The sequence below is a fragment of the Mustela lutreola genome, chromosome 15 (genome assembly GCF_030435805.1).
Source record: "Mustela lutreola isolate mMusLut2 chromosome 15, mMusLut2.pri, whole genome shotgun sequence".
NCBI classification, from domain to species: Eukaryota; Metazoa; Chordata; class Mammalia; order Carnivora; family Mustelidae; genus Mustela; species Mustela lutreola.
In genome coordinates, this window is record NC_081304.1 from 22,390,659 (window position 1) to 22,408,622 (window position 17,964).

Sequence of the window (17,964 nt, forward strand, 5' to 3'; positions counted from 1 at the left end):
CACTTTTGTGTCCCAAGGTAATAAGAAGTAGGAAACGAAACATTGCAAAGTGGAGCAAGAAAAGTTATCGGTTACCGTATCAGAGTCAAATGTCTTGGGTGACACTAAGGAGGACATGGGCAAGGTGATACCAGAGTGCTTTATCTTGTGATGCTGATACAGTAGCAGCCTCTCAAACATATAACCAGGTTGGATTTCTCACAAGTTCCTCACCTAGTTTTGAATCCTATCCCATTGGTTTCTGCAGAGGAAAAAAAAAATGTTAACATGGTTTTTAAGTTTGTTCTGGGTGGGGAAGATCTTATGGGGAATGTACTACATATCAGGGGCTCAGCTTCCCCAAGCAGAGCCAACAGATACCAAAATGAGTAAACTGGGAAGCTTTTTCTCTCTTTCTGTCTTCATCCCAGATCAAAGAATCCCGAGTTAGGATCTGGATGAAGGATAAGCCCCTGAATTGTCGATGGGCACACCCCACACACTGACCCAGCATCTGAACTTGCTTAACAGGGAGCCGGGGCTAACCTGCTTCACCCTGCCTGAGAACCAGGGAGCACTGCATTTCTCCACAGGGTGGAGGAGAAGAGGCAGAATAAACCAAGCCTGGGACACCTCCCTCCTGTCTAGGTGTCCTCACTCTCCTGTTTCAAAAGACTGCAAGGACATGAAGTCAACTTCTACCTGTCTGCTGCTGCTGGTGTCTAATGTATTCTTAGTTTGACCTGATTCCTTTTCTGTCTTTTGGCTTCATGTTAGGGGTTCTTGGTCAAAACCTGCTCTGATGTACATGAAGATTTCAGGTTCAAGATCCATGTGTTTTAAAACGTATTTTATAAACGGGAGAATTGAAGCAGGATATAATTGCCAAAACTGGCCTTGAGGTTAGTGACTCTTGGAAAGATTTTTCCTTAAGGCCTAGGTGTGAAAATTTAGTGCAGCAATATCATGAATTCTCAGAAGCAACCCTTTCAAGGGAGGCAGTGAGTCACACAGTATCCAGTCAAGTCACTTAAAGCAGAGGACAGTATAGGGAACTTTCACAATTCCTGGGCAATCTCATTTTCTTTCTCCTTTTTTTTTCCCCTCCCCTTTTCAACTCCTCTACCCCCTTATTTCTACCCTTGAGTTAGTTTTTTGAGGGGTAGGAAGTACGTAACATCTCAGAAGCTAGGTTGGGAAACGTGCTTAGCTGTAAAAGCTGGGCTTTGTAATTTTGTGTTTTAGAAATGTACATCAGGAGCAGTTGGGGAGGGTCTTTTCTAAAAAAAAAAATCTTTCAAATTTGATTTTCTGTGTGTATGGCCGTTCTGTAAATATTTTGGGGTTTTTCATTTTTTTGAAAGTAGACAAAATCTGGGATTTTTCCCCCCAAAACATTACAAAAGAACCTGTTTATTTACATGCAAATAAACTTATTTGATAAAAAGTAATATGCCTTCGTGTAGTAAATTTTTAACCTTTGAATAATTTTCATTCAACTTTTTAAAGGATTTTGTTAATTTTTAGAGGGAGGAGTTGGGGGAGGGGCAGAGAGAGAGAGAGAAGCAGACTCCCTGCTGAGCAGGGACCTAGGTGGGTGGCTTAACCCTGAGATCATGACCTAAACCAATCAAGAGTCAGCAACACAACTTACTGAGCCACCTAGGTGCCCCTACTCGGCATTTTAAAAGTCCACCAATCAGAAAAAATTCAATCAGAAAGTAAGTCTTTCCTGAGTATTACTCAGGTTAGCTGGAAAAGATAATTGAAACCTGGAAAAAGACCTGTGAAAATTTTCTTCATTTGATTTATCTGCTTGAGCCAGTTTTATTATCTTTTGCAAAACTTAGTCACCAAACTCAATAATTGGGAGAAAATTGTTCTTAGATCAGATGGGACTGAAAAAGCTGTATTTATCTTAGTGAAGTTAAATAACATTAAAAGTAGCAGGCAGGAGAGAATAATAACATCTAGACCTGGGTTTGTGGGCCTGAGAGTTTCCTAAGCTAGGTTCCTCCATTAAGAAGCCCTTTCTAGGACAAACATGAGAAAGTTGAAAAATGCTTGAAGAGTTAGGTAATAAAGCTTCCAGTTTGAATATGCCTTTTTTATTTTTTGTATTTTATTTTTATAATTTTTACTTTTTTTTAAAGAGCAGGCGCACCCTGCTCTTTTTTAAGGGGTGGAGCTGGCGGATGGGGAGGGTCAAAGAGAGAGAGAGTCTTTTTTTTTTAAGATTTTTATTTATTTGACAGATCATAAGCAGATACACAGAGGCGGTGGCGGGGGTGTGGGGGGAGGGAAGTAGGGTGTGGGGGGAGGGAAGTAGGCTCCCCGCTGAGCAGGACCCTGGGATCATGTCCTGAGCTGAAGGCAGAGGCTTTAACCCACTGAGCCACTCAGGCGCCCCAAAGGGAGGGATAATCTTTTTTTTTTTAAGATTTTATTTATTTATTTGACAGAGAAATCACAAGTAGACGGAGAGGCAGGCAGAGAGAGAGAGAGAGAGAGAGGGAAGCAGGCTCCCTGCCGAGCAGAGAGCCCGATGCGGGACTCGATCCCAGGACCCTGAGATCATGACCTGAGCCGAAGGCAGCGGCTTAACCACTGAACCACCCAGGCGCCCAGGGAGGGAGAATCTTAAGGAGACTCCACGCCTAGCTGCAAGCCCAAGAAGGGGATGGATCAAACCACCTTAAGATCATGACCTGAGGGGAAATCAAGAGTTGGATGCTTAAAGGACAGAGCCACCAAGGTGTCCCAGAATATGCCTGTTTTTTAAAAAAAAAATCTCCAGCACAGTTGCTCTTCAATGAGCTCATCTCTTTTACACATATTTTATTTTTTAAGATTTTATTTATTTGACAGACAGAGATTACAAGTAGGTAGAGAGGCAGGCAGAGAGAGAGGGAAGCAGGCTCCAGGACCCCGAGATCATGACCTGAGCCGAAGAGAGGCTTTAACCCACTGAGCCACCCAGGCGCCCCACATATTTTATTTTTAAGTACTCTCTACACCCAAGGGGGCTTGAACCCACAACTTCCATATCAAGAGTGGTAGGCTCCACCAACCCGGCTAGCCAGGTGCCCCAATAATCTCTCTTAAATCAGATTCATAACAATCCAGTCACTAAAGCGAATTAAAAGAGGTATGAAAACAAACATATTTACTTTGGAAATACAATCAGGGACAGCGATCCTGCCAGGACTGCTGGAATTTATGATACATTTTCTAATATTTCATCTTTGGTACATGATTTTGCAGTTTGTCGCTCTAAAAGAGGGTAAACTTATTCCTTATTTCATGGAAATTTGATCATAAATTACAAGACCTTGAGGGCTGGCGTTGCTAAAGTATAATAATATGATGACACAAACTAGCTTTTATGGAAGGAGCCTAGGAGTCAGACGAATGTCGTAATTTCCACTGGCCAAGCGCCCCCGCCTACTCGTTAAGACACGCTTGTTTCTCCCGCCAAAGTGACGTCAGGATCAGGTTCTCACCAACCAGAGCCCTGATTGGAGGATGGGAAGGCACTAAAACCCATTGGGCGCCAGCGGCAGTCTGGTGGCGGAGGGGCGGGGGAAGCCAAAGGCACTTCAGCCTCGTCTGGCCCCCCCAACCACCAAAGCGCGTCCTTCCCCCAGCTAAAAGGAGTGGTCGCCAAGCTCCTGCGCTGCACCCCCTGACCCCAAGGCGCGAGGTGCGGTCTCGCTGTATATTCCTGGAGCAGAGGGTAGCGCAATTACCCCCGCCCCCGTCCTCCTGATCCATGCACAGGGAGACCCACGCCCTGCGGCGGCCCCCCAGGCCTCCCTGCAACACCCGGTAATGCAATCCACGGGGGCGGGGGAGGCGGCGGCAGCTACAGCAACGACGGCGGCGGCGGCAGCAGCAGCACTGCCTCAATCTAGAGACAACCAGAAAGCGGAGGAAAATGGCTCCGAGCAGGGACCGCCTGCTGCACTTTGGGTTCAAGGCGACAGTGAGTGATAGGGAAAGGGAGTTGGGTGGCCGGGAAGGACATACGTGGCTGCACAGGCTACCCGGGAAGAAGCGATAAGACTTAGGGGGCTGGGAGGACTTGACAGAAAGCTCAAGTGCTTGCTGGGTGGGTGCGTGCTGTCTGTCGGCGAAGGGGATTAGATGGGCTCCAGTACTATGTGCAGTTGCCCTGCTTTCCTCACTCGCGAGCACGCGCGTACTCACACCCTCCCCACAGCCCCTCCCATACACAAATACACACAGACAGATAGGCACTTCCCTTCCTCTCCTTCTCGCGGTGGGCTTGCGTGGCTCGGAGGCAAGAGCCGGCTCGCGCCGCCGCCGCCGCGCTCCGGCTGCTCCCGGGCGGACAGTCGCGGACTGCGCCCGGGAGTGGGGGAGGGGTGGTCCCGCGCCGCCGCCGCCGCCGCCGCGCGCTCCTCCTCCTCCCCTCCCCACGCCGTTCCAGGGCCCGGGCGGCTCTGCCCAATGAGGAGCGGCGTTGCTGGCAGGTGGGGAGTGTTTTTGTTTTGGGTTGAAGTTGAGGCTGAGGAGAGAGAAGAGCTAGCGACGAGCAGTCGTCGCCGCCGCCGGCTCTGCGGGAGGTGGAGGAGGCCCCGCCGGAGCCGAGAGGTTTCCCCTCCCCGCGAACGGCCCCTGCCCGCCGCTCCTCTACCTCTTCCCGGTCCCGGAACTCCGGGGCCTGCCCGGGGCCCCAATCTTTGCACTCCGCACGCCGCAGCGCCCGGCCCTGGCCGCACCCGCCGGCCCCATGAGGAGGGACGTGAACGGAGTGACCAAGAGCAGGTTTGAGGTGTGAGCCTGGTGGTGGTGGTGGGGGTTTGGGGCGGCGTGAGCAAGGCGATTCCCGCTCTTGTGCCCCGAAAATTTCGCTCCGCACGGAGCCTCCTCCCTTGCCTGGCGCCGTCATCCACCGACCGCTTGGGTTGCCAGACTTCTTCCCCCTTTTTCGCGACCCGAAAGCCGGGTGCAGCCCAGCTTTTCTAGTCCTCCGGGCTGGTCGCCTCCAGTCTGTTCCACGAGCGGGCCCCGGCTAGGGATTAGCTCTGGCGCCCTAATTCCCCCTCCCCCCAGTATCACTCAGCTTTCCATTCTTTACACAACCCTTGGCTTGCCTCCCTTCACCCGGCAGAAAAAGCATCACGGCTCCGATCAACCGGAGCTGGCTTCTTTTCTTTATGCCACCTTCTTCGCGAAGCGAGAGGGAAATTACGGGCCAGAGGGCCATTTCTCAGAGTTTCAGAGACCTTGGTTAAACTGGGGAAGTGGTGGGTGGTAGACAGGGATGATAGGGACGACCACGAGTTTTCGTTGCGGTGTTTGGTTTGGGTATTGTTCTGATACTTCCTCTTCTTTCCCGTTTAGTCTGTACTTTTGTAGCTCATTGTTTCTGGGAACTCTTAGATGTGTACGGTCTTTGAGGTTGGGACGAAGGTTGGAGAGACTTCAGAAAATCCATTCTTTAAAAACTTTTTCTCCTTTGGCGAGAAGGGTTTGTAGCTAATGGAATGGAGGAATGAATGAGGAAATAGGAAAACACCTGAAAGCGTCTTCAGTGAGTAGTTACCGTGTTAAGGAAGTGATTCCTTTGGGAAGTGAGGTATTCTAACTGCGTGTGAATTTCAGTAGTGTTTACTGAGGGTATAAGGGAAAGAAACTTCTACAACTGGAAGAGTAAATGTTACCTAGCCCTTTCTGGCAGAGAATCAGACTGACCTGGGATCACTCACAGCTCAGTGTACATCTCACTTGGTGTTTTTCTTCATTTCCATTTGAAGGATGAAATTGTAAGACCCTGAGACAGAAGTTTAAGGAAACTTGCCCACCAGGTGCGGGGTGTGAAACTGTTACCTAAGGGTCTTCAGTTTAGTCTGTTCCTTGGTTTCTTTTTATGCTTATGGGGAAACTATTTTGATTTATTCATGAAGATCTGGGTAGAAAGTGTTGGGGAGAAGTTTAAATTCAGAGTGCTACACTATTACTGTTGGAGGTGAGGAGTGGAGAAAAATGAAGAAATTGGCCCCTTTAGAGTTTTTGTATTTAATTTAATCATAGGAAGAAAATATAGTAGATATAATTTGGTGTTTACTTGAACAGAACTTTAGATTGCCTTGAAGTAGAGAGATCCAATAAGCTTAATTTAGGGTGGTTTTGTATGTAGTACTACTGTATGGTAAAAGTCCAGACCATCATTAAAATTATTGAGTGGACTTATAGCAGTTAACAGGAATCTTGAAAAAGAAACCCAAATACTGAAGATCAGAGTGGGGGATAGCCTTTTGCAGTTGAAGTCTGCATTTTGCTATTTTCTTTTAGACTGAGTTATTGTTGGAAGGAGTTCTTTTGTAGTATGTGTTTTAAAATTAAATTGCATCCTATTTTTGTAATTACCTTATATTTTAATTTGTAGTTTACTTGCAGTGGTGGTACTATCATAATAAAATTGATTGCCTTGTTAAGTATATCTGCTTACCTTGAACTAAACCAATGGAAGCTTTCTAAAGGTGTCTGATAAGATAAAGAATAAGAGGGGATTAAAAAACCCTCCTTCTACAGTATTCATGATTAGTTTTTGGTTTATAAATATTTTAGTCTTTTATTATGATAAGAAGGGGTCCAGTTTACAAGTAGTAAAACAAGCTGTTAGGTCTCTTATGAAATAGTAAACTTACTGCTAATTCATTGAAAACATTTTAAATATTTAGTTTCAGTGGATAAGACATATAGACAAGACAGTCTTTTCATATCTAAAACATTTACATCAAGCTACCTTGTGTTCTTTTTTTAAGATTTTTATTAGTTTATGGGCGCCTGGGTGGCTCAGTGGGTTAAGCCGCTGCCTTCAGCTCAGGTCATGATCTCAGGGTCCTGGGATCGAGTCCCGCATCGGGCTCTCTGCTCAGCAGGGAGCCTGCTTCCTCCTCTCTCTGCCTGCCTCTCTGCTTACTTGTAATTTCTCTCTGTCAAATAAATAAATAAAATCTTTAAAAAAAAAAAGATTTTTATTAGTTTATTTGACAGAGAGAAAGAGACAATGAGAAAGGGAATACAAGCAGGTGGATTAGGAGAGGGAGAAGCAGGCTTCCCGGGGAACAAGGAGTGGGATGTGGGGCTTGATGTGGGGCTTGATCCCAGAACTCTAGGATCATGACCTGAGCTGAAGGCAGACACTTAATGACTGAGCCACCTAGGTGCCCTCAGGTTACTTTTTTAATTCTCAAAGTTACAGAATGGTTTTTAAAGGACCGATAGTTTTATGATAGTAAGTATAGCTGATCCCTGAGAATTTTTTTTGAGGGGAGGACATTTTTGTAGCAAATAATAACTCATTTCAAATTATGGTTAATACAGAAAGTGAAAGATTATTGTTTTATTTTTCTTAGTCACTTTTTTTTCTGGGTGGAAGATTGATTCATTGAAATCTTAGAAGGAATATTATGTGCATTATTCTTTTGGATGTTGTAATGCAGGCCACACACTTTAAATCTCATGCTCAGGTCTGGAGCTGTAGAAAAAAATTTTTAAGTGAAAATAAAGGGAGTAGAATACTCCAGACATGGAGCCAGATATGTAGCATCCTGTAGAATAGCCAGAGTAGACGATAGCCAGGTAAAAGAGCTAAAGAGATAGAGATGTGAAAATTTATTGTTCTTTGCTATATCACGTTGGCATTAACTTTCCACAAAAGTAACTCTTACAAGCTAACACAGTGCTGACTAATGTGTCTCTCAGTTGAAATTCTTCATCTAAATACTTTCTATTACATTACTAATAGTATACATTGTTGCAAATATTGATAATTTCCTTTCAAACTTAATTGAATCCTGATGTCACTCCCTGAGATAGGTGTTTTACCTCAGTTACTTGTAATTCTCACAATTCTGTTTTACCGTTGAGGAAAGCGGGGCCTAAGAAGTGCTCAAGTTGCATAGCTAGTAAGTGGGGGAGCCAAGATTTGAACCTGCTCTCTGTCCTTCTGCTCTGTTTTTAGCATAACATAGCATAAATACCCATAAAATGTGTGGACAATTACTTTCCTACATTTCTTCATCCAGTATATTTTATTTTGTCTTTGCTATCAAGAATGAAGTTGTCCTTCATTTGAAGTACTATAATGCGTGTTACCTTTTAAAAAAAAGTTTAGGGGGGAGGGGCAGGGGGAAAGCGAGAGAGAGAATTTTTTTTTTAAAGGTTCTACTTATTTATTTGACAGACAGAGATCACAAGTAGGCAGAGAGGCAGGCAGAGAGAGAGGAGAAAGTAGGCTTCCTGCCCAGCAGAGAGCCCAATACAGGCAGATCCCAGGACCCCAGGATCATGACCCTAGCCAAACGCAGAGGCCTTAACCCACTGAGCCACCCAGGTGCCCCTGAGAGAGAGAATTTTTTTTTTTTTTTTTTTTTTTAAAGATTATTTATTTATTTATTTGACAGAGAGAGATCACAAGCAGGTAGAGAGGCAGGCAGAGAGAGGAGGAAGCAGGCTCCCGGCTGAGCAGAGAGCCCGATGCGGGGCTCGATCCCAGAACCCTGGGATCATGACCTGAGCCGAAGGCAGCGGCTTAACCCACTGAGCCACCCAGGCGCCCCGAGAGAGAGAATCTTAAGCAGGAGCAGACACCATGCCCAGTGTGGAGCTTGACTTGGAGGGCTGATCTCACAACCCTGAGGTCATGATCTGAGCTAAAATCAAGAATTGGGGGCGCCTGGGTGGCTCAGTGGTTAAGCCGCTGCCTTCGGCTCAGGTCATGATCTCGGGGTCCTGGGATCGAGTCCCGCGTCGGGCTCTCTGCTCAGCGGGGAGCCTGCTTCCTCCTCTCTCTCTCTCTGCCTGCCTCTCTGCCTACTTGTGATTTCTCTCTGTCAAATAAATAAATAAAATCTTAAAAAAAAAAATAAAAAATAAAATCAAGAATTGGATGCTTGGATGCCTGGGTTGTGCAGTCCATTAAGGTCTGCCTTCTGTTCAGGCCCTGATCCTGAGGTCCTGGGATTGTGTCCCACACCAGGCTCCTTGCTCAGCGGGGGATCCTGCTTCTCCTGCCTGGCATCCCCTCTGCTTGTGCTCTCTTGCTCGCTCTCTCTCTCTCTCTGACAAATAAATAAAATCTTAAGAAAAAAAAAGTGTTGGATGCTTAACCAGCTGAGCCACCCAGATGCCCTTATGTGTGTTACCTTAACACTCAGATTAGTTACAGACAGGTATAAATATCTAAGCTAGCCCTCAGATCTTAAGTTTAGATTTTTTTCAGTAAAGCCTCTCCATTTCATCGTTGTCTTAGTAGCTCCATCATAAGATGACAGTACTGTCGGAGCAAAATTTCTATCCTTTTGGGTTCATTAAAAAGTCTAGTTACCTATTATGAAAACATTAACCAACATCACAGATACTATTGACAGTTTAAACGGTGCCTGGAAATGTTATAATTCATAAAGTTAGGAAATAAGTTCCAATTGGGATAGTTTGAATCCCTGTTCATTACTGTTTTTTCATTATACCTCACTGCTGCCTTGATAAATGTATAAAATTACAGCCTGTAAGATTAAATTGTACTACTTATTTGCCTACTTAAATATTAAATTGTACTACTTATTTGCTTCATTTTATCAAGAAAGTTTGTGTAAAACAAGAAAAATCATAAAATCTGGTATGGCAGAAAGAATACACTGTGTTGGGAGTTGAAAGAACTGGATGTTAATCTTAATTTTTGCCACAAATTAACTATAACTTTGGTCGTTTCTTTTTATTTCTCCAGTCTGCTCATTTCCCTCCTTTGAAAAACAAAGAAGTTAGAATCAGTTGTTGTGGTTCATTTTATTCCAGAATCCTGTGAATCTGTAATTTTTTTTTTTTGAATCTGTAATTTTTAAAAGAAAATTGGAGGACCACATTTCCTTGGCTGTTTCTCCTAAAACAGCCACTCCAATATTGTTAAAGTTTGTAGGCAGAGTTGCACAGTACTGCTAAGGCCGCAGTAATTACCTTTTTTCTCTCATAAGGTTTTATCTTCTAAAGAACATTCTGGGGGCCCTTGGTTGGCTCAGTTGTTAAGTGTCTGCCTTTGGCTCAGGTCATGATCCCAGGGTCCTGGAATCTGGCCCCGCAGAGGAGGGAGCCTACTTCTCCCTCTCCCACTCCAACTGCTTGTGTTCCCTCTCTCACTGTCTCTCTCTTTCTCTCTCTCTGTGTCAAATAAATAAATAGGAACATTCTGCATAGTAAATGACCATCTTTTCCTAATTAGTTCAGGTGGAAAATGTACATTTTTCCAGTGTGTGACAGCCATTTGCTTCATTATGTTTGAAAAGCCTTGCAATGGGAAAGTGTACTAGTAAAAGTAAGGGATTTTGTTTTTAACACTTTAAAGATTAGTTTGAAAGCAGTTATCTATTATTATACAAGGACCAGATTAGAGGTCTAGGCATTTGGGGCCTATTCGGATATTGTGTTTTTTAAGTGTTATTTGGGCGCCTGGGTGGCTCAGTGGGTTAAGCCTCTGCCTTCAGCTCAGGTCATGATCTCAGGGTCCTGGGATCGAGTCCCACATCGGGCTCTCTGCTAGGCAGGGAGCCTGCTTCCTTCTCTCTCTCTCTCTCTCTCTGCCTGCCTCTCTGCCTACTTGTGATCTCTCTCTGTCAAATAAATAAAATCTTAAATAAAATAAAATAGTGTTACTAATGTTTACTGTGTAATTATGGGTCCTTTTTACCTTGTTTTGTTGTTTGTTTTAAGATCTTTTAATTTATTTATTTGACAGACAGAGATCACAAGTAGGCAGAGAGGCAGGCAGAGAGAGAGGAGGAAGCAGGCTCCCAGCTGAGCAGAGAGCCCAGTGTGGGGCTCGATCCCAGCACCCTGGGATCAGGGCCTGAGCCGAAGGCAGAGGCTTCAACCCACCGAGCCACCCAGGCGCCCCTTGTTTTGTTGTTTTTTTAACATTTTATTTTATTTTTTTTTGAGAGAGAGAGAGAGTATAAAGAAGCAGTAGAGGGAGAGGGAGGGGCAGGTTCCCTGCTGAGCAGCTACAATGTGGGGTTCTATACCCCAGGCCCCTGGGATCATGGCCTGAGCCTAAGGCAGTCACCTAACTAACTGACTGGTGTCCCTCCTTTTTACCTTTTAAAGTTTGGTATGTTGTTACCATGTACTTACTGTAGGAATTCATTATTTTAAAATCAATGTATGTATGTTTCTACAGTCTACGTAAGGTAAGTCATTACACATTGAAAATTATGTTTTCCATTGTCATTAAAAATTTTTAACTTGGCAAAATCTTTACAAAGTATGTTCTTAATATTTAAGGTCATACGTTCTTATTTTTTAGATGTAATCTGTTTCTGCATGGAAGATTTTCATTCATTGAATCAGTATTAGAAATGTTCAGAAGTATTTACACTTTCAGATTTTTATATTCTTATGTTTTAGGTCATTTGTCAGTTTTAGCTGTTATTGTTGGTGTCACTTTTTAATCTTAATTTATAAAATCCTCCTGTTTTTATCTCCCAAGTGTCTCTCTTCAAATCTTGGTCTTGTTTTTCTTGCAAATTATTAAGTACTTTTGTTACAGGCCAGGGATTCCATACCCAACCCTTAGATTAGTTTCCCAACCTGTGACACATTGGGAACTGAATTAAAATTTTCAGTAATCTAACTAGTACTGTGGTTTTTGAAGGGTATTTTTAGATGTTCAAAATAAAATATTTCGTTACACCAGGAAAATCCAAGGGAGGGAGGAAGAATAAAGAATGCCCTTAAACTGACCAAATTTAGCTGCTTGTGCATAGTTGTCTTTATACTGTTTTCCTACTTGGTTCCAGACTTGGTGGATGCTTAGATCAGACCCTTACCCAAAGATTGACTCAGAAAAATGCAGGCATACAACTTGATTTTACAGTTTTATGTCTTAGCACATTTGGACCCATTTGACCAAAGATTTTAACTTAATAGCAACTAACATTAGGTGGTGGTATTGAACTGTGCCATGGTATTTGTGCTTGATTCATCTTGTTTAATTATATAACTTTTAAAAATGAAGGTATGTATTTAGATGTAAATAAATCCAAAATATATTTGCATTAGCTTTTGAAGACTTTCTTTTAAAAGAATGGCTTTGCTGCATAGCTATTTTCAGCACATAATCTAATAACTATATAGCAGACGTGTGAGTTATAGCAATAGGTTAAGTAGCCTCTATTCCCTAATCATTTTTCTTCCAATTTGACTTTATGATATTCTCTTGAATTTAATAAGCCTCATATCTGACAGTGGTAATCAGGTAGAAATGTAATTTAAGTCATTTTTGCTCAGTCTCTTAAGTTGCTGTGAGGTTAAAGTCACCAATTAAATCATGGTAGACAAGAGTTTAGTCAATCATGAAATATATATTGGCAGTTTCTTCCATTTTTTTTTAAAGATTTTATTTATTTATTTGACAGACAGAGATCACAAGTAGGCGGAGAGGCAGGCAGAGAGAGAGGAGGAAGCAGGCTCCCTGCTGAGCAGAGATTCCCCATGTGGGGCTCTATCCCAGGACCCTGGGATCATGACCCGAGCCGAAAGCAGAGGCTTTAACCCACTGAGCCACCCAGGCGCCCCTTTCCATTTTTTTAAAAAGATTTTATTTATTTGGGAGACAGAGAGAATGAGAGAGAGCATGAGCAGGGGAGAGAGGGAGAAGCAGGGTCCCCACTGAGCAGGGATCCTGATGTAGGGCTTGATCCCAGGACCCCGGGATAATGACCTGAACTGAAGGCGGCCGCTTAATCCACTGAGCCACCCAGGCGCCCCTTCTTCCATTTTTGTCCTTGAATTTTGTCCCAGGAATTTCTAGTAAAAACTAAAAAGGAAATAGAATACTGTGAAAGCAAGTAGAAAATTGATCTTGTGCATTACTTGCTAAGACAGAAATCATATCTAACAATATGGGGATGAAGGTAAGCAATAAATCAAATGCCTGCCTGATTTTATATAAGTAGATATGCCAGCTATTACGGTATTTGTTGGTTAGTGTGCTTCCTGATCAACTAGAGGATGCAGGTAGATATAGTTTCATAAATTGTTTTAAAGTAAAAAATGGAAAAGCATTTTCAGTTTTACTTCTAATTTGTAACAATAAGAAGCTCTAGGTATAGGTACTCTGGGTGCTTCGAATTTGCTTTACTATCTGCAGAATGAGGTGATTTATGTGGCAGGGAAGACAGGCAAAAAGAAAACAGTAAATTATCTAGATTAGGGCGGGTTTTTAAATATAGAGTGCCTATTCTTATGCATATGCCACTCTAGGTTGACAGTTTAGGCCCAGGGGAAGGTCATTGCCAACTCTGTGTATACTGAATTACAGTTCATCAACAAAGAGCCAGTTTTGTTATGTTTTTCTTTTTGTTTTTTCCTCTTTCAGAGAGGGTGGGCAGGGAGTTGCCTGCAAATTAACAATTTAATGTTAACTGTAAATGTTAGCCACAAAGTTTTCCAGAGTTCTCTGTTAGAATATTATTCTTTTTTTGTCATGTTATTTTTTTTTTTTAAGATTTTATTTATTTATTTGACAGAGAGAAATCACAAGTAGTCCGAGAGGCAGGCAGAGAGGGAGAGGGAAGCAGGCTCCCCGCTGAGCAGAGAGCCAGAAGCGGGACTTGATCCCAGGACCCTGAGATCATGACCTGAGCCAAAGGCAGCGGCTTAACCCACTGAGCCACCCAGGCGCCCCTTGTTTGTTTTGTTTTTAAATAATTCTTTGTCAACTTATTTTTTGAACCAGATGATTTATACATTTTAATGTTCTAATTTTGAAATTAATTTGAGTAAAAAGAGGATGAAAGTGTTAAGGTGATTTCTTAAGGATTTCTTAAGGATTTGCAAATGGAAATAATACAGTTCTGAACTTTGAAATAAGTACTCACATCCATGTATTTTATAAATATGCATTATATGTATATATAATGATATGTATGTAATAATGTGTGTGTGTACTGGTTTCTGTATGTCCTTTGTGGACCTCCATTGCTGCAACTGTAAGTTCTTTCTAGCATAGGAATTCTGTGATTCTCTATAAATAAGTCCCCTGACTTGCTGCAAATTAGAGATTAGATACTCAGTTTTATTGCCAGTGTTCTTACATTTCTTTGCTTACAACTGCTAGTAAAGACAAAACAGCCTGTGTGATCTTAACCCATATTCTACTTTGGATTCCTGGTTGTTCTTGCGCTGAATTCTTATAGAAGTGGAGGTGGACACTTAGAGAAAAAGCTGGTGTATGTCTTTCCAAACGAACATCTTGGTCAGAGGAGTAAGGAATGGATATAATGATTGTATAATATCCTGGAGTTTAGTGTGCTGTGATTCAGTTTCTTAGGATGTATGGAATTTATATAGAGAGAATCTGTTTAAGAGCATTAGCTTTGTCTGAGCTCTGAGTCAAACTCTGAAGTCTGAATTTAAACCCTGGCTTTGCCACTTAACCATCTCTGTGAGCTTGGGCAAGTTATTTAATCTGTCTGAGTCTCAAATTTTCAATATCCAAAATGGGTATAATGCCTACTTGACTGGATTGTGGGGATTTAATTCTGTAATGTTAGCACTTAGCAAGTTGTCTACTGAACAATAAGGTCTCGGTAAATAATGCCTATTATTTTATTACTTTGTGGAATCTACCACACAGTAAGCACTCAGTAAATGACGACTCTCATTATATTTCTTTAAAGTGGAAGTGTTTTGTTTTTTGTAAGTGTTGGTCTTTTTTTTGTTTTTTTTTTTAAGATTTTATTTATTTATTTATTTCACAGACAGAGGTTACAAGTAGGCAGAGAGGCAGGCAGAGAGAGGAGGAAGCAGGCTCCCTGCCAAGCAGACAGCCTGATGTGGGGCTAGATCCCAGGACCCTGGGATCATGACCTGAGTCGAAGGCAGAGGCTTTAACCCACTGAGCCACGCAGGCACCCCAAAGTAGAAGTGTTTTTAATTAAGACTTTTTGTAAGTCATTATTTTAATTTTTTTAAGGAAAAATTCTGTTACAAAGGAAAGAATGTAACTAGTTATCTCTTTATTCATCTGATTCAGTTTTATGTATTGGGTTTATGAAACAGGAACACCTATGAATTTTAATCAGTGTAGTTGAAGAGTAGTAATTTAGCAGTGTTTCAATCTGGAGTTTATACTGCAACCAGTATTGTATTCATTGTTAGGCAGATGTGGGTAAATGCCTCTGAAGATGAGAAGAACCAAATGGTAAGTTGACGTTTAAAACACTAGATCAGTCAGCTTTTACCCAGAAACTAGTCTTTCTCCCTTCCCTGATTTGTAGAAAATAAAGCTATGGCATGACTGAACACAGACAAGTAGAGATGTATTTATTTTTGAAAAAGAAGTCTACATTGCTGATACTCTTTCCCCACACTCATCCTTATCAGCTTTTTGAAAATTGTTTACATGTCCTTCATGTAAAGAAGCCCAGGTTGGAAAAAATCACATCCTAACTTATTTCTGCAACCCGTTTGTGGGAAAGAAACCTGACCTGTTTTGGAATTCTCCTTGGATAAGTTAAAACATCTATTGAATACTGTAACTTTCCTAACATATTCTCATGAATAGTACTTAAGGAAGATAAGGGACTTAAAAGTATTCTTAGCCAGAGCTAACAGGTACACAAAAGAAGTTTCCCAAATCTAGATCTCTACAACAACAATAATGCAGTCTCACTGAGGTCAAAACATTTCTTAAGAAAGAATAATTGTATGTAGATTATATGCCTCTAAAGGTAGATTATAGGCCCTAAGTGACATAAATTTCTTCTGAGCTCATCAGTCTCTGGTCCAGACAGAAAAGTTTGGCCAAATACAGGAATCAGGATCCCAAGGCACCTAATGTTGGCACTGTTGTGAACTTACACTGAGCCCTGGGAAAAACCACTTACCTCTGTTTGTCTTTAGGGCTCTAAAATAAGATTTCAAATGTGTATTACGTAACTTAATACAAACTAGATTGTTAGTTAAAGGTGAAATCTAATATAATGTTGTATGTCAGTTATAGCTCAGTTTTAAAAAAAGATAAAACCTAGAACTCTTTCTAATAGTACTCCCTAAGTGGACATTATTAAGGAGGAATAAGTGAAACTAAATTTCATTTATAGAAACTCAATGTCACAATAGAAATAAATAAGGAAGGACCTGAACATCTGTTAGAATTACCAGTGAAGTTGCCCAATACTGATCCCTTAAAACCTTTGGATCTGACATGCAAGTTTCAGAAGTTCCCTTAGACATAATATAAGTTTATGTTAAAAAAATACTGTGAGGGGCGCCTGGGTGGCTCAGTGGGTTAAAGCCTCTGCCTTCAGCTCAGATCATGATCCCAGGGTCCTGGGATTGAGCCCCGAATTGGGCTCTCTGCTCAGCAGGGAGCCTGCTTCCTCCTCTCTCTCTGCCTACTTGTGATCTCTCTCTGTCATATAAATAAATACAATCTTTTTTTTTTTTAAAGATTGTATTTATTTATTTATTTGACAGAGAGAGATCACAAGTAGACAGAGAGGCAGGCAGAGAGAGAGAGAGAGGGAAGCAGGCTCCCTGCTGAGCAGAGAGCCCGATGTGGGACTCGATCCCAGGACCCTGAGATCATGACCTGAGCCGAAGGCAGCGGCTTAACCCACTGAGCCACCCAGGTGCCCCTAAATAAATAAAATCTTAAAAAAAAAATACTGTGATAAGGAATACAAATGTAACTTGTATTTGCAACCTGGACTCCATGGAGAAATAGATTTAACATACTATGAATTTGTCATCTTAAAATCAGTACACCGGTCAGGTTTCTGTCCTATCCTAGGTGTTTTAGTCCTGGAAACAAGATGTGGTATCTAATATATAGCACCTAAAAGACAGTTAATTTGTTACTTTGGTGTTTTACATGAGCAGATATGTTCAGTTTCACCAGCGAAACCACCAGGACACACTATACATCCTCTTAAGCTATGAGAAACATCTGTGAGCTCAGGCAAGCTTATCTGACCTTGTCTAGGGCTCAAAAATCTCAGTATAAAAAATCAAGGTGCACTGCTGATAGTTCAGTACTACACAAAATTTACTTAGCTACCAACTGTGTGTCAGATATTGATAGGTGTTAAAGGTACAAAGCTGGTACCTTTAAACAGGCGTTTAAAACATTGTCTCTCAGGGAGTTTATAGTCTAGTTAGGAAGAAAGATAATTAGTAGGTTCTGTTAAATGCAGGGTTAGAGGTATTGAAGAGTGACAAGAACCAATTTCATGAAAAGCATTCATAGTGCATTTAAAAGAAAACAAAACTCATTGACCCTGATTTTTTAAAAATATTAGCACTTTACTGTCAGGCGTAAACTCTTAAGAGTGCAGGTATGAATTACTTACCCTTCTTTCTGACATTCTCTGCATATTTACAAGAAAGGACTAAGGGAAAAGATAGGCAGGTTTTTATTAGTAATTTCTTTGAGTTTGCTGACCCATCTTCAGGCAAACAAAACAGTAGCACCACTAATAATAGAGCTAATCAGAGTCACTGCTCCTCACTAAAGCTGGACATTCCTCTGAGATTCAAACAGAAATTAAACACGGTTAGAAAAAGAATAACAACAGGAAAGTAACACTTTGGCCAGTAGTTCCAGGAGTTCATTGTATAGTTTGTCGGTAAACACTGGTGCTCCATTTGTTTTTCAGGGAATAAATAAATCTCCTTAAGAAATTTATGAATGGGGACGCCTGGGTGGCTCAGTTGGTTAAGCAGCTGCCTTCGGCTCAGGTCATGATCCCAGCGTCCTGGGATCGAGTCCCACATCGGGCTCCTTGCTCCGCAGGGAGCCTGCTTCTCCCTCTGACTCTGCCTTCCACTCTGTCTGCCTATGCTCACTCTCGCTCGCTGTCTCTCTGACAAATAAATAAATAAAATCTTAAAAAAAAAAAAAAAAAAGAAATTTATGAATGACTTTGCATAATGCTGAAGAAAAAAAAGTTTATA

General features: G+C 41.9%; 1 protein-coding gene across 4 annotated transcripts in view; it reads left to right on the top strand.

Moving 5' to 3' along the window:
• Positions 1–3,542: 3,542 nt before the first annotated feature.
• The window catches only part of FBXL20 (F-box and leucine rich repeat protein 20), a 107,673-nt gene continuing 93,251 nt past the window's right edge, over positions 3,543–17,964 (top strand). For 2 of the 4 annotated variants that reach the window (XM_059150024.1, XM_059150022.1), the window contains exon 1: positions 3,991–4,777. Coding sequence is in view for 3 of the 4 variants with exons in the window: in XM_059150022.1 (XP_059006005.1) it covers positions 4,736–4,777 (42 nt within the window). In the remaining variant the exon portion in view is untranslated. Of the gene's footprint in view, positions 3,965–3,990; positions 4,778–17,964 lie in introns of those variants that run through there. The other 2 variants (XM_059150023.1, XM_059150021.1) reach the window with 2 other exon arrangements.